Source organism: Oryzias latipes, chromosome 7 (genome assembly GCF_002234675.1).
Source record: "Oryzias latipes chromosome 7, ASM223467v1".
NCBI lineage: Eukaryota > Metazoa > Chordata > Actinopteri > Beloniformes > Adrianichthyidae > Oryzias > Oryzias latipes.
In genome coordinates, this window is record NC_019865.2 from 33,347,616 (window position 1) to 33,360,679 (window position 13,064).

At 47.7% G+C, this 13,064-nt stretch overlaps 1 protein-coding gene across 8 annotated transcripts in view; it reads right to left on the reverse strand.

The window, feature by feature from the left end:
* Positions 1–744: 744 nt before the first annotated feature.
* plch2 (phospholipase C eta 2) overlaps positions 745–13,064 on the reverse strand; it is a 134,308-nt gene continuing 121,988 nt past the window's right edge. For 5 of the 8 annotated variants that reach the window (XM_011477693.3, XM_011477692.3, XM_011477690.3 and 2 more), the window contains 2 exons: positions 6,498–6,867; positions 745–2,966 (listed from right to left, as the gene is read on the reverse strand). In XM_011477693.3, the coding sequence (XP_011475995.1) occupies positions 1,531–2,966; positions 6,498–6,867 (1,806 nt within the window). In that variant the 3' untranslated portion in view covers positions 745–1,530. Of the gene's footprint in view, positions 2,967–4,682; positions 4,712–6,497; positions 6,868–13,064 lie in introns of those variants that run through there. The other 3 variants (XM_023957094.1, XM_023957095.1, XM_023957096.1) reach the window with 3 other exon arrangements.

The window sequence follows — 13,064 nt, forward strand, 5'->3', positions numbered from 1 at the left end:
AATTATGCATGAACTTGGCTGAAGAAAATGCATGTACCGTAGTTGGAAAAAGGAAAATCATTTATTATGCTAAACACTAGTGTGCCCACAAGATAGTTTAGTTTCAACAAGAAAAAAATGATTTTTTTTTTTAAAAAATCACTTAAAAGGGTGAAAAAAGCAAATAGAAAAGCTGAGCTAACTATGTGAGGTAGAAAAAAAAAGTTATTAATGAACAAGAGCTAAAGAGAAGTGGAATGAGGTTCAAATGTCAAAGGAAACCAGGCAGTCATTTGGGTGAAAAGCTGGACAATCCATAGGTTTCTTTTTCAGCAAACAGCAGAGCTTTTCTGGACATCACATCCAGAGGATTTCCTGGGGAGTTTGGAGGTTTCATCTTCACAGCAGCTCCTTTAAGCTCTGCATGCATTTGCATGTGCTCAGCAGCCTGATCCTCGCTGACCAAAAACATGTTTTTTCTCTTCTGTAACGAGTTTTTCAGCTTGGCTTCTTTTGTGTCTTTGTTCTGGAACATTCCCCCTCCCTGCAGGGGGTTGATGTTTTTTATGTTCTTTTCTCCCCCTTGGGTGGAGAGGTTAAAAGAGGTGGTGGCGGGTAAGTGTAGAGCAAAGCAGAGGCCATAATTGGACTAAAGCAGGCCGCGGCGGCCAGAAACCCGGGCTGAAGGCCTCACATGTCAGAGCGTGTAAGGCTCGCCGCTGACAAGATCACAACCCAGTGAAAGAAAGGGCCGCCATACGCTGATTAATATGGACTTAAGATTTATTTAGCTCTTAATTACACATTGTTTGAATTCAAAATTGTCCTTAAAATTTAGCAGAAAGGGTCATGGCAGCAGGGTGACAGTACAGCGGATCATCTGGTCTTAGTAGCACAATGAGGGACGGCAGGGGGGGCTACGACACGAAGCCCCACTGCCTCCAGCAGACAAAGAGAAAACACTCTTGGAATATCAAATCTTTATATAAAAACTTTGTAAACCAACGCAGAGCTTGGTGGTTTCAGTGTAGAGAAGGCATGCGGTTCTCAGGCTCAAACCATCGGACCTCAGCACTGCTCCAGCAGAACCGGCAGTGATCCGCAGATATTGCTTGTGGATGGGTGGGTAATATCTTGGTTTGAATCTAGTTTTTACCACAGTTAAAAGCACAACATTACAGGGTAATTAAATAAAAAGTATCACTTGAATCCTCTCGTAAACTACTGGGGGCTGCTAGACACTCAACTAGGAGAACATTGCAGACCAGCAGTTCCCCCTGGACAGGACAGAGCAGCTGCTTCCTGTCCGGAGGAAAAGGCGGAGGCGCTCTTGGAGATGGGCTCTTGGAGCCTGTGTGTGGGTTAGGAGCACACTCAGGACCTACATTCAAAACCGGTTTGGCCTGAACTCAAGTCATGAGATGCTGACGTCTTCTCACCAGTCCATGGCTCATGAATGCAGATGCAGAAAAAGCCTTTGGGTGGAAACATGCAGTCCTCCTGAAGAACAGTTCTGCAGGAACCCCGCTTTCCTCAGAACTTCTGAAGTTCTTAGAGTTTGAGCCGTAAAAAGACTTCACTGTTTCCAGGCTCGGTCTGTGCTGGGGAGGGAGACTCTGTAGAATTGGGCCGACTCAGCATGTCCAGGCCGCTGCAGGGGCTGCGGGTCACACAGCACGCCCCCTCAGGGTTCCCCCTCTCCTCGATGGGGCTCACGGGGTGGCTGAAGCTGGCGCTCCTGCCCTGCAGCAGACCCTGCAGCCTCTGCCGCTCCTGGGCCTTCTTGGCCCGGTTGGCGATGTATCGTACGCGGCTCTGGCTCCTGGAGGAGGTCCGTCTCACCAAACTCTCATCCACAGCGTCCTCCTGCTGGTCTTGTGTTTGGTAGGCAAAGTCACGGGCAGTCAGCGGCTCCACGTCGGTGAGCCTCCGCAGCTGCTCTGTGAGGTTGTTCTGTGGTGCTGGTCGGGTGAGACCCCCCCTTCGGTGCTGCTCCCTGTTGGACCGGACCACAAAGCTGCGGTTGATGCTGCGATACTTGCTGTCGAAGTTGCATGAGATGTCATCAGAGGTCAGGTCCCCGAGGCTTTTGGACATGGACGGTGCAGCTGCAGAGGACGACCCACGCCCTGACGAATTTTTGAGCCCCTCCATATAGAGCCGGCTCCAGCTGTGCCTCCTCCCACCCAGCTCAACAGGGGGGTCCTTCAGGGCGTCCTGGCCCCTTTCAGGGGTAGAACAGTCACTCTGCTGCAGGTTTGGGTTGGACTTACTCTTGTCCACTCTGGGGACCTCATAGCAGACCAAAGCAGAGTGGCGGTAGTTTATCCAGGGGGGCTCTGCGGTGCTGCTGGGGGGGTGGGCATGGCTTCTCCAGGCCAGGTTGGACAGAGAGAGGTCAATGACGGTGTCATTGGAGGAGATGCTTGAAGACGATGACATGCTGTCCCGGTGGCTGCCGGGTTCCAGTTTGCTCCACAGCCGGTCGTTCGCAGTGGCGTCTGTGGACACTTCTGGGACCACCGACTGGACCGGGCCACTTGGGGCAGGGGGGGCCCGGACGTGGCCCTCGCTCTTTGCCCTCCTCATTGGTGTGTGTCCAGGCAGGTCGCTGAACAGAGCCCTCCTGGTGTGGGCCAGAGGCGCAGCGTGGGCTGTGGGCGTTCCCTGGGGGAGCATGGGATGGGAGGGAGCCAAGTTCGCTTCAGCGTGTTGGCTTTCCAGCAGGGTGCCTTCATCATGCAGCCGGGGCAGATCCTTCCCGGAGGATGAAGAAACGATGTTTGTCTGGGAGTGGTGTTCAGGTTTCCCTGTCAGTGGGGGGCACAGGATGCTGCGTGTCGCCTCTTTTAAAGAAACGGTAGCCGTGGATGTGAGGTGATGAGGAGACGCTCTCTGGTCCGGTCCAGGTGTGAAGATCTGGCCATCGCCTGCTGTGGGTGCAGGAGGATGAGGAGGGGGGGCTGGATTTTGAGGCAAGGAGCAGTCTGTGGAGAAAAGAGAATCTGTCACCACTAAACTTGAAGCATCATTTTTGTCGCAATGTTTACCGTAACCCTTGTGCTATCCTAGGCACTTTACCATTGGGAGTTGGGTCATCTAGACCCACTAGACAGTGCTCTGAACCTTTTTTCTTCAATGATTTGTGATCTTCACTGGTGTCCATGGATTACATGAAATCTTTCCACCTTTGTCATGGTGGGGAGAACACCTCAATGTAAGGGGGGGGGGGGGTATCTAAGATAGCACAAGGGTTAAAGCAACAGTTTGTAATATTGAAGCCTTTTTGGAGGCTGTAGGGTGAGAGGTAAACTAAGGCCTCCACAGGAGCTGCAGCGGGTTGAGCCAGACTTCAACCTTTAGACCAAAGCCTTTGGCCTAGGGAGCACGTCCAGCTGTGTGACTCCGGAAGCTAACGAGGCCAAACATTTAGCAGGGCGCCTTTAGGATCCGAGTCATGACCCCACTGTAGAAAACCAAGAAGCTCTGGATTTAATGGAGTTATTTGTCCCATTTATGGCTTTTGTGTTAACCGTTACTCAATGGAAGCCGCTTCACCCACTTTTCCCCATGTTTGTTTTCTGTAATTGGCTCATCATTGAAGCTGGAATTAAGGGCCCCCAACCTGAGGCTCTGGAGCCACATGTGGATATTTTACCCCTCCATTGTTGCTCTCTGGCTACAGAGAAATATTTGTTTAATTTTAAAAACTAATTAAAATAAAAAGTAAGTAAGTAGTATGGTAAAAAAAAAAGTGAACTAAACCAACTCCAATGAAATTCAACTCATTCACAAACAGTTGAAGGACGGTACGTATATCCCACAAAGTTCCTGACTAATTATCTATCATTCAGGTTGAGGTCAGTAAGCACAATCAGACTTCATTCTTAAAGTGAAGCTGATTTTTGAACAAATTCAGTAGGGGTAAGGTAATCAGCTTTAATTTAATTTAAGTTTGCTAGATGTAGGAATTTCTTGTTGGATGCCTCACAAACAGAACAGGTTTTATTTTTATTACTTCTGCTGACCTGACAGAAGTGGCACAGCTGTCTTATTTTGAAAGGATGTCATGTGAACCTTCGTCAAAAATATAAACTATTTCACAATTTGAAAAAAGGTTATTTTGTCTTTGTTTTATTGATGCCAATACAGTTCCTGAATTGATCATTTTAGTAACAATAACATAAATACAGCTCAGTGTCTTGTTTCTAAAGGCTAAATTTGGACTCCGGCTCCTGCTGGGTTGTGGTCAGTGATCATGTCGGCTCTTTAGGCGTTAAAGGTTGCAGACCTCGAAGCTGGCTCGCCCGTTTGTAGATAAACCTCTGGTTCTGTGAGCAGAGCAGGTTGAATGTGAGCTGGTTCTGGAACAGAATTTTCCTGCTGCCGCAGCGCCAAAAGTGACTGAAACGGAGGAAAAACGCTGGCCGACTTCCGGTTCCGTCCTGGCTGATGGGGCTAGATTTTAGGTGAAGACAACAGTTCACGAAGGGCTACGAAGACTTGCTTTGTGTTCAAACTCTAGACAGCAAAAGATTTTTGTTAAATTGGCACCTCCAAAGAGAGAATGTGTTCAAGGTGAGCTCGACTTCAACACTTCATTCTTATGGCGAAGATGAGTGGACATGAGGGTGAAGATTGAGAGACAGCATGACTGATGAGTGAAGGATGCAATAGGGGCTGTGAGCATGCAGGGAGTTTACCTGGGTCGGCTCATCCCCTCAATTCTGCACTAGGAGCACAGCAAGGTGTGCAAAAGGAGCAGAGAGGAAAGGGGGAGAAAGGAAAAGGAGGTGAGGAGGAAGAACAGACAGGCAGGTTAGTGCAGGAAGTTCAGATATAGCACTTACAGCAGAAACAGTCGAGTCTCATGACTATCAGCTGATGACTTGTTCTTTACAAACAAACGGACTTCCTTATGGAAGGAAAACTGCCAAAAACACGGCTGTCACATGACGCAGGGAGGGGGGCGAGACAGCAGCTGGACTCCATCTGGGCCTGGACTCTACTAACATGTCATGTGAGGGACAAAGGGAGGTGTGTGTGTGTGTGTGTGTGGGGGGGGGGGGGGGGGGGGGTGACTGTAACATAAACTGGTTAGAGTTGGGACAGAAGACTTCCAGATGCAGAGACACAGACTGAAGGGAAACTGCAGGAACCAACGTTTCCGGCTCCTGTGTTTTCTCTTCGCCCCTCAGATCGGTCAACTTCAGCCTGAACGACGCCATCCGACTTCCTGAACTGAGCGTTTTAAACCCTCATCGAACTCGTCAGACGATTGACCAATTAGGCTACAGATTCTAAGCTGAATGAGTGAGATAACCATGGGAGGAAGGCAGATTTGGAGCAGGAAAGGCCCACTACTGTCAGCAGGAGGCCCAGCTTTCACAGGTGTGAATGTGAGGGAGTCTACGAGGACAGATCTGAGGGAACAAACTTACCGCCGTCGCCTTTGACGCGTCACGTGGTTTCAGTGTTCAGGACAGAAAGTTTGGAATCAGTCAAACTGATCAACCAGGAAAGACTGAAGGTCAGAGGTGGGGCGGTGCTGGAGGCTCTCTTACACAGCAGAGGGTGGTACGAGCTACCCAACATGAAAACTAGGGGTCTAACGGTTAGGGGGGGTCTCTACACAGACGGACTGACGCTGGTCTTACCGGCGAAGAACATGGGGGACATGTGGCGCAGCTCTTCCAGTTTCTGTGCGTACAGGGCGTTCATCTCCCTCTGCAGGGTGCCCGCCGCCCGCCTGCGGCTGTCCAGGACAGAGCGGGGGGGCAGCATGGGGGGCGAGTCCAGGCTGCTCAGACTGCCGAAGCTGTCACAGCTGCTGCTGTCACTTAGCGCCACAGCATCGTTTACCTTCACAGCCGACGGCGCCGAGCTGACGGCGCCGTAGGTGGGCGGGGGGGGCTGCTGCCAGCACAGGCTGCTTTTGCAGTCTGGGGGGAGGCTCGGAGCCGGCATGACAGCGTTGGGGGAGCGCCTGCGGGGAACGCTGCAAGACCGAATGCTGCTCTTTAAAGAGTCAGGCTGGGGCCGCAAATGTTGGGGCCCCAGAGTCTGTCTGGCTTTAGACCTGGGGAGGGGCATGCTTCGAAGGAGAGCATGGGGAGAAAATGGACGCTGCTCTTCCAAGTAGGACTTAGCTTTGGGGAGACTCTGCTGTACACCTGCCTGGGCAGACGGGGGGTGAGGCGTGGTTGCAGGCTCCAGACAATCACTTCTTTTAGGTGGGGGGGTTGGTTTGTTCATCTCTGGCACCTCCTGTTCTGAAACTTTGGATTCACCTTCCCGTCCTTCTTCAGACTGACCTCTTCTTTCCGTTTCGGGACTCTCCTCGGATCCGATCATACACGTGATGCAGTTGGAGGACACCCCCACCCTGCCTGAGCTGTTCAGCGCCACACGAGCAAACACCCCTGGCTTCATGTCAGGCGGCTCATGAAAACGGAGGCGGCTGGCCCGCTTCAGAGGCTCGCTCATGGGACGTCTGTGGTCAGGAAGTGAGCCCTTACCTTTACCCCCCTCAGGGCAGAAAGCTCCGTTTGAGTCAGGGTGCTCCCAGCTGCCTTTCCTTCGGGGTGGGCTGAGCGATTCCCCGTTGTGATGCCGTGGGGGCGTAAACTGGAAGGAGGCGGTGGCAGATGCCTTATCCTCAGAGTCCCGCTCCTCGCTGGCGCCCTCAGAACTGTAGTCTTTGGTGTCCATCTCTGGAAAGCCCTTCCGGACTTTGGGCTGCCCTCTGGTGGGGGCGCTGGCTGTGCGCCGCAGAAGGTGGGCGCCGAATGGGTGCTTACGGCCCTGCTGTACAGCAGCATGGCTGTCCAGGGAAGACTGCTTTGGGTTTCTGTGAAACAGACCTTTTATGCCGCTGGCTGCTCGTGCCTGAAAGGAGACGGAAGCAGCAGTTAGACGACATCCAGGGAGGGGCAACAAGTCAGCCAGACGGATGAGTCTGTGCACTGTGAGCATGCTCTGCCTGAGAATGTACCCTGATAGACATGCTGACCAACTTTGAATGCCAACTGGATTCAAAGGGGTTTTCCACACCCACATTTTCAGTGTCACGCAGCAGAAGTGAAAAGTGAAGAACTTTGCAGGAAAAACATGCTTGAAATGGTCTGGATTTGTCTGCAAGAATATACCAATGGGCTGCACAGTGGCACAGTGGTTAGCGGTCTTGCCTCACAGCAAGAAGGCCCCCGGTTCAAGTCCTGGCTGGGGGACCTGAACCACAACATCAACGGGGGACCTTTCTGTGTGGAGTTTGCATTTTCTCCCCGTGTATGCGTGGGTTTTCTCTGGGGTCTCCAGCTTCCTCCCACCATCCAAAAACATGCTTCATAGGTTAATTGGCAACTCTAAATTGTCCATAGGTGTGAGTGTGAATGGGTGTGTGATTGTGGCCCTGCAACAGACTGGCGACCTGTTCAGGGTGTCCCCTGCCTTAGCCCACAAGTGGCTGGGATAGGCTCCAGCAGCCCCGCGGCCCCGAAAGGGACAAAACGGAAGAAGATGAATATACCAATGACTATCAGAACATGTCCTGGAATACCTGTATGACCTGCAATCTCTCACCATGTCAGTCACCAAATTATATGTTCTAAAAATATTCTTTAATTCTTATCATTCCTAGAAAAAGGAAACACAATCTAAAATACTCGATTGCTATAAAAAAAGAAAAACAAAAACTAAAAAAGACTAAAAAAAAAAACTAAAAAAGAAAAAGAAAAAATCACAGAAACTAAGACTTTTGAACAAACGTGAGCTTTTATAGTTTGGTGGATGATGGTGGATGAGGATGATGATGATGCCAACGTCAGAACAACTGTTGGCTCCAGAATGACAGGAAAAAAAAAAACTACACAATGAAGCATTTTAGAGGCAAAAAAACCTACAATTCCCTCAGAGAGTCTAATCCCCATCTATGTTTTTAAAACTAAAACAGCTCGAGTTGACGTGTGAACTTTGGGAAAAAATGAACACAGGGCTTTCCTGATGACATAAATGTTTGTTTGGTTAATCCTGTCTGTGCCAAGAAAACCTCAAGATGGAACATCCTGCTTTTGTTTTTCTACCATAGAAAAGAGAATTTCCTTCAAATCAGGTGGGGGACACTGCAGGCAAAGAACGACACTGCAGACAAAGTACGAAACTGCAGACAAAGTACGACACTGCAGACAAAGTACGACACTGCAGACAAAGTAGAACACTGCAGACAAAGTACGACACTGCAGACAAAGTACGACACTGCAGACAAAGTACGACACTGCAGACAAAGTACGACACTGCAGACAAAGTACGACACTGCAGGCAAAGTACGACACTGCAGACAAAGTAGGACACTGCAGACAAAGTACGACACTGCAGACAAAGTACGACACTGCAGACAAAGTACGACACTGCAGACAAAGTACGACACTGCAGGCAAAGTACGACACCGCAGACAAAGTACGACACCGCAGACAAAGTACGACACCGCAGACAAAGTACGACACCGCAGACAAAGTACGACACCGCAGACAAAGTACGACACTGCAGACAAAGTAAGACACTGCAGGCAAAGTACGACACTGCAGACAAAGTACGACACTGCGGACAAAGTACGACACTGCGGACAAAGTACGACACTGCGGACAAAGTACGTCACTGCAGACAAAGTAAGACACTGCAGACAAAGTACGACACTGCAGACAAAGTACGACACTGCAGACAAAGTACGACACTGCAGACAAAGTACGACACTGCAGACAAAGTACGACACTGCAGACAAAGTACGACACTGCAGACAAAGTACGACACTGCAGACAAAGTACGACACTGCAGACAAAGTACGACACTGCAGACAAAGTACGACACTGCAGTCAAAGTACGACACTGCAGACAAAGTACGACACTGCAGACAAAGTACGACACTGCAGGCAAAGTACGACACTGCAGGCAAAGTACGACACTGCAGGACTGAACAGTTTATCCTCTCCATTCATGCAGAAATGCCCCAGCTCCGTCTACAGCTTTGTGCATATGTGGCTGCACATTTCTGTGTGAGAGGCTCCTCTCAGTGATGATGACTAACTTAACAGCAGACAGCTGTCGTCTCACTGATGAGCTCCTGCAGTCCATCCTGAGAATCTCCACAACAAGGACCCCAAAATCAAACACAAAACCAACTTGTTGACAAAAAATGATACCAGGTGTCCAGCTCTGTTCAAATGTCAAAAGAGCAAAGGAAATAGAATTTGATTTATTGCTGAAAAGAAGAAATTCATATTTCCAGGTTTGTTTGTTTTTTTATGCAGCATATTCCTATTTTAATTTGTGTAATTTTGACAGGATATATTTTTATGGAGAGCAAAGTGTCTTGGTATCTTTAAAATTTAAGCTTGTTTTTTTATATAAAATGACATAAGATGAAGCGGCAAGGGGAAACCAGCCTTGGCTGAGGCCCTGCTGTGGAGGTGCCCACACTGGAATGTGCAGCTGACCCTGGTGCAGTGTGGTGTGGCTTAGACCAGGCCTCAGACCAGTCACACGCACATACACACACACGCACGCACGCACGCACACACGCACACTGAAGGAGGAGGGTTTGGGGAAGAGACGGAGGGAGTTAAAATTGTGTCCCCTGTCTAGGCTACCCCACCTTGGTGGGACACAGCCTTGGTAAATAGATAGATAGATAGACATAAGATTAAAGAAATGTCAATGTTTTTTTATGTTTACTTTATTTCTATCTTTTATAATTGTGACAGGATATATTTTAATGGAGAGAAACATATCAGTTATTTAGGTTTTAATTTACTCCAGAATAATATTGTCAGTCTATTTTTACGTGTAGAAAAAGTTTAGTTTTAAAAGTTTAGTTTTAGGGGGGGGCTAGTGCGCAGCTGTAAGATGTAGACATATTTTTTCAGGCTCTCCACCAAAACTGAAACTAGGGGTGTAAGAAAAAAACGATTCGGCAAAATATCCCGATAGTTCATTTTGAATCGATACTCGTATCGATTCAAAATGCTGCCAGGAAGATATTTATTTAATTATCTCCGAATGTCTTTTAGTGTCTGACTCTTGTTTTCCACTTCACCCTCCGACAGCTAGTTGGCAGCAGAGCACACAGAATCTTTGAGCGGTGTTGCCAGATCCGCCCAATTGGGCGGTTTTGGGTTCTACATTTGCGGGTAAAAATGGCTTTGGCCGTGGATGCATAATTTGGGTGGTTTTAGGTTCGGTTCAGCAGGTTTTTCCCCTCATGAATATATAATAGCGGACTACGTTAGGCTGTGTGGCTGTTGGAGTTCTATGTACTGAAGCTCCGTGAACGCACCAGGCAGAGGCGCTTAATGGGCCGGGCTCTGTCATGTAACCTATTGTTGGAGGTGTGCCGCCCCGCCCCGCCTCTTAGAAATTGTGTTCTTAAAGCTTGACACTGCAGCCGCATGTGGGAGGAGCTTCCAGCTAAAGTAATCGTCTGATCGCTACATGGAGCTGTCTCTGTGTTTATCAATGCATGGTAGACATGGAGAATGTGCAGAGATCGGGTTTATTATTTTGAAGAGTTCTGCATGGTAATCATGTTCAGAAATGAAAACACAGGGAGCCGCATCACCCTCTGCAATCATAAGCGGTGAGTCAAAGCCCCTCCCCCGCCTATCTACCTGCTTTTCCTCTCTACCTGTCCACCTGTTCACACAGAGTTGTTTACCCCGCGCTCCTCAGTGTGTCCTACACAGAGAGCGCAAAATACGGTCATCATAGCAGCAGGTTGACACGATATTTGGAGGGCTCTACCACAGATTTAATTAACTTTACGCAGAAATCTTAGAACATATAATAGTTATTTAAAAAAAAACAAAGACAGCCGTGGCACAAGGATGAGAGAGCCACATGCGCTGCACGCTGGTTGGCAACCCCCTGGTCTGTAGGGTGTACCCACTTCACCCCACAGGAGCCAGGACTGGCTCCAGAAACCATAAAAGGGACACTTTACTCTTCTGATCAGAACTTATCACAGCTGGACATATATGATATATGAGATATGAGATAGATGAGATATATTCTTTGGCTCTCTTCATTTGCCCAGGTTAACTGATGCTGCAAGGCGTCATCTCGACTCCGACTTCACACTGGAAGAAGTGATTGCAGTCATCAAGTCATTTCCATTAGGCAAGGCTTCAGGCCCTGATGGCTTTGGCTCAGAGTTTTAAAAAAAATTCTGTAATGATTTTGCTCCTCTCATGCTTAGGATGATATGCGACTCCAAACGCAGAGATAAATTACCCACAACTCTGTATGAAGCCAACATCTCCTTAATCTTGAAGAAAGGCAGAGACGAGGCCGATCCAGCTAATTACATACCCATTGCTCTCCAAAACTTTGATCGGAAGGTAATGACCAAAATTTTAGCAACCAGATTAAACACGTATTTGACTTCTATTATCCACCCTGACCAGACAGGATTCATCCCAGGCAGACTTTCCTTTTCCAATGTTAGGCGTCTTCTAAACACCATCTGCCGACCACAATGGCTCGGATGGAGCTGTGGTTACGAGTCTTAATGTGCATAAAGCCTTTGACCAGGTTGAATGGCTTTACCTGTTTGAATCGCTGCGAAGGTTTGGGTTTGGTGAAACGTTTATATCTTGGGTGAAACTAAGATTGTGTTCAATCCTGACTAATGGGGAGAGATCAACGCCATTTCCGTTACAGCGTTCAGTTCAGCAGGGCTGCCCTCTTTCTCCTGCCCTGTTCGCCTTGGCTTTGGAACCTCTTGCTGTTAAAATAAGAGCACATCCACACATCCATGGCCTTCTGATTGGAGGAACAGAAACTGTTATTAGCTTGTATGCAGACGATATTTTGCTATATTTGCGGAATGCTGGGGAGTCTGTGCCCCTCCTAATTGATTTGATTACATCTTTCGGCAAAATTTCAGGGTACACAATAAATTGGACTAAAAGGGAATTAATGCCTTTATCTAAAACGTTTCCGCCAAATTCTATTCAAAATGTTCTTTTTAAAATAGCTTATGACCATTTCACTTACCTGGGCCTGACTAATCCCAAAGACCTGAAATTAATCTTTACCTTGAATTTCACAAAATTTGTATCAAAATTAAAGCAGAAGATTGAGTCTTGGAAGACTCTTCCCTTATCCATGATCAGCCGAAGAAACTCTATAAAAATGGTCTCTCTGCTTAGATTCTTGTATCTATGTCAGAATCTCCCTTTTTACCTGACAGCCTCCTTCTTTTAAGGAGTTAGACTCAATAATCACTTTTTATATCTGGAATAATAAAAATGCTCAAATCTCAAAGTCACATTGGCAAAAATCCAAGTTGGAAGGAGGTCTTGGCCTACCGGAATTCAAACACTATTACTGGGCTGCCAATATCAGAGCATTGATGTTCTGGCAGCAAGGATCACCAGACACCATTGGTCCCACCACTCCACTGTGGGTTAAGATGGAGGCTGGCGGAGTGGGAGATTTCTCATGTTTACAGGCTTTGCTCTTTTCCAAACTGGAGAGGGGGGAGTCTCTCCGAAAACTGGGTTTTGTCCTAAAACAATCGGTGCACATTTGAAATCAAATTAGAAGCTTTCTTTCTTTGCCGGACATTTCTGTTCAGTCACCAATATGCCAAAATCACTCTTTCTTGCCTCCTTGACAAATTTGATCAGGAATGGAATGAGAGGGGTTTGACTAAACTTGAAGATTTGTACATAGATAACAAATTTGCATCATTTAATCAACTTAAACAAAACTTTAACATTACCAATTCACATTTCTATAGGTACTTACAAATTAGACATTACTTGCAGTCCAAAATTAAATTATTTCAAGATCTTCCAGCTGAGCATGATCTTTATGACATTTTCAAAAGTCCCCCTGGCTCCAGACATTTGGTTTCCAGAATAGTGCATTCGATGGCAGCACCAGGGTGACATCAACAAAAATAAAAGATGCTTGGAGTGAGGAGTTGGGCATAGAAATATCAGAATCAATGTGGGAAAAGTGTTTATCCGAGATTCACTCTTGCACTGTTAACAGCAAACAACCAACTGATACAATTTAAAATCATCCAT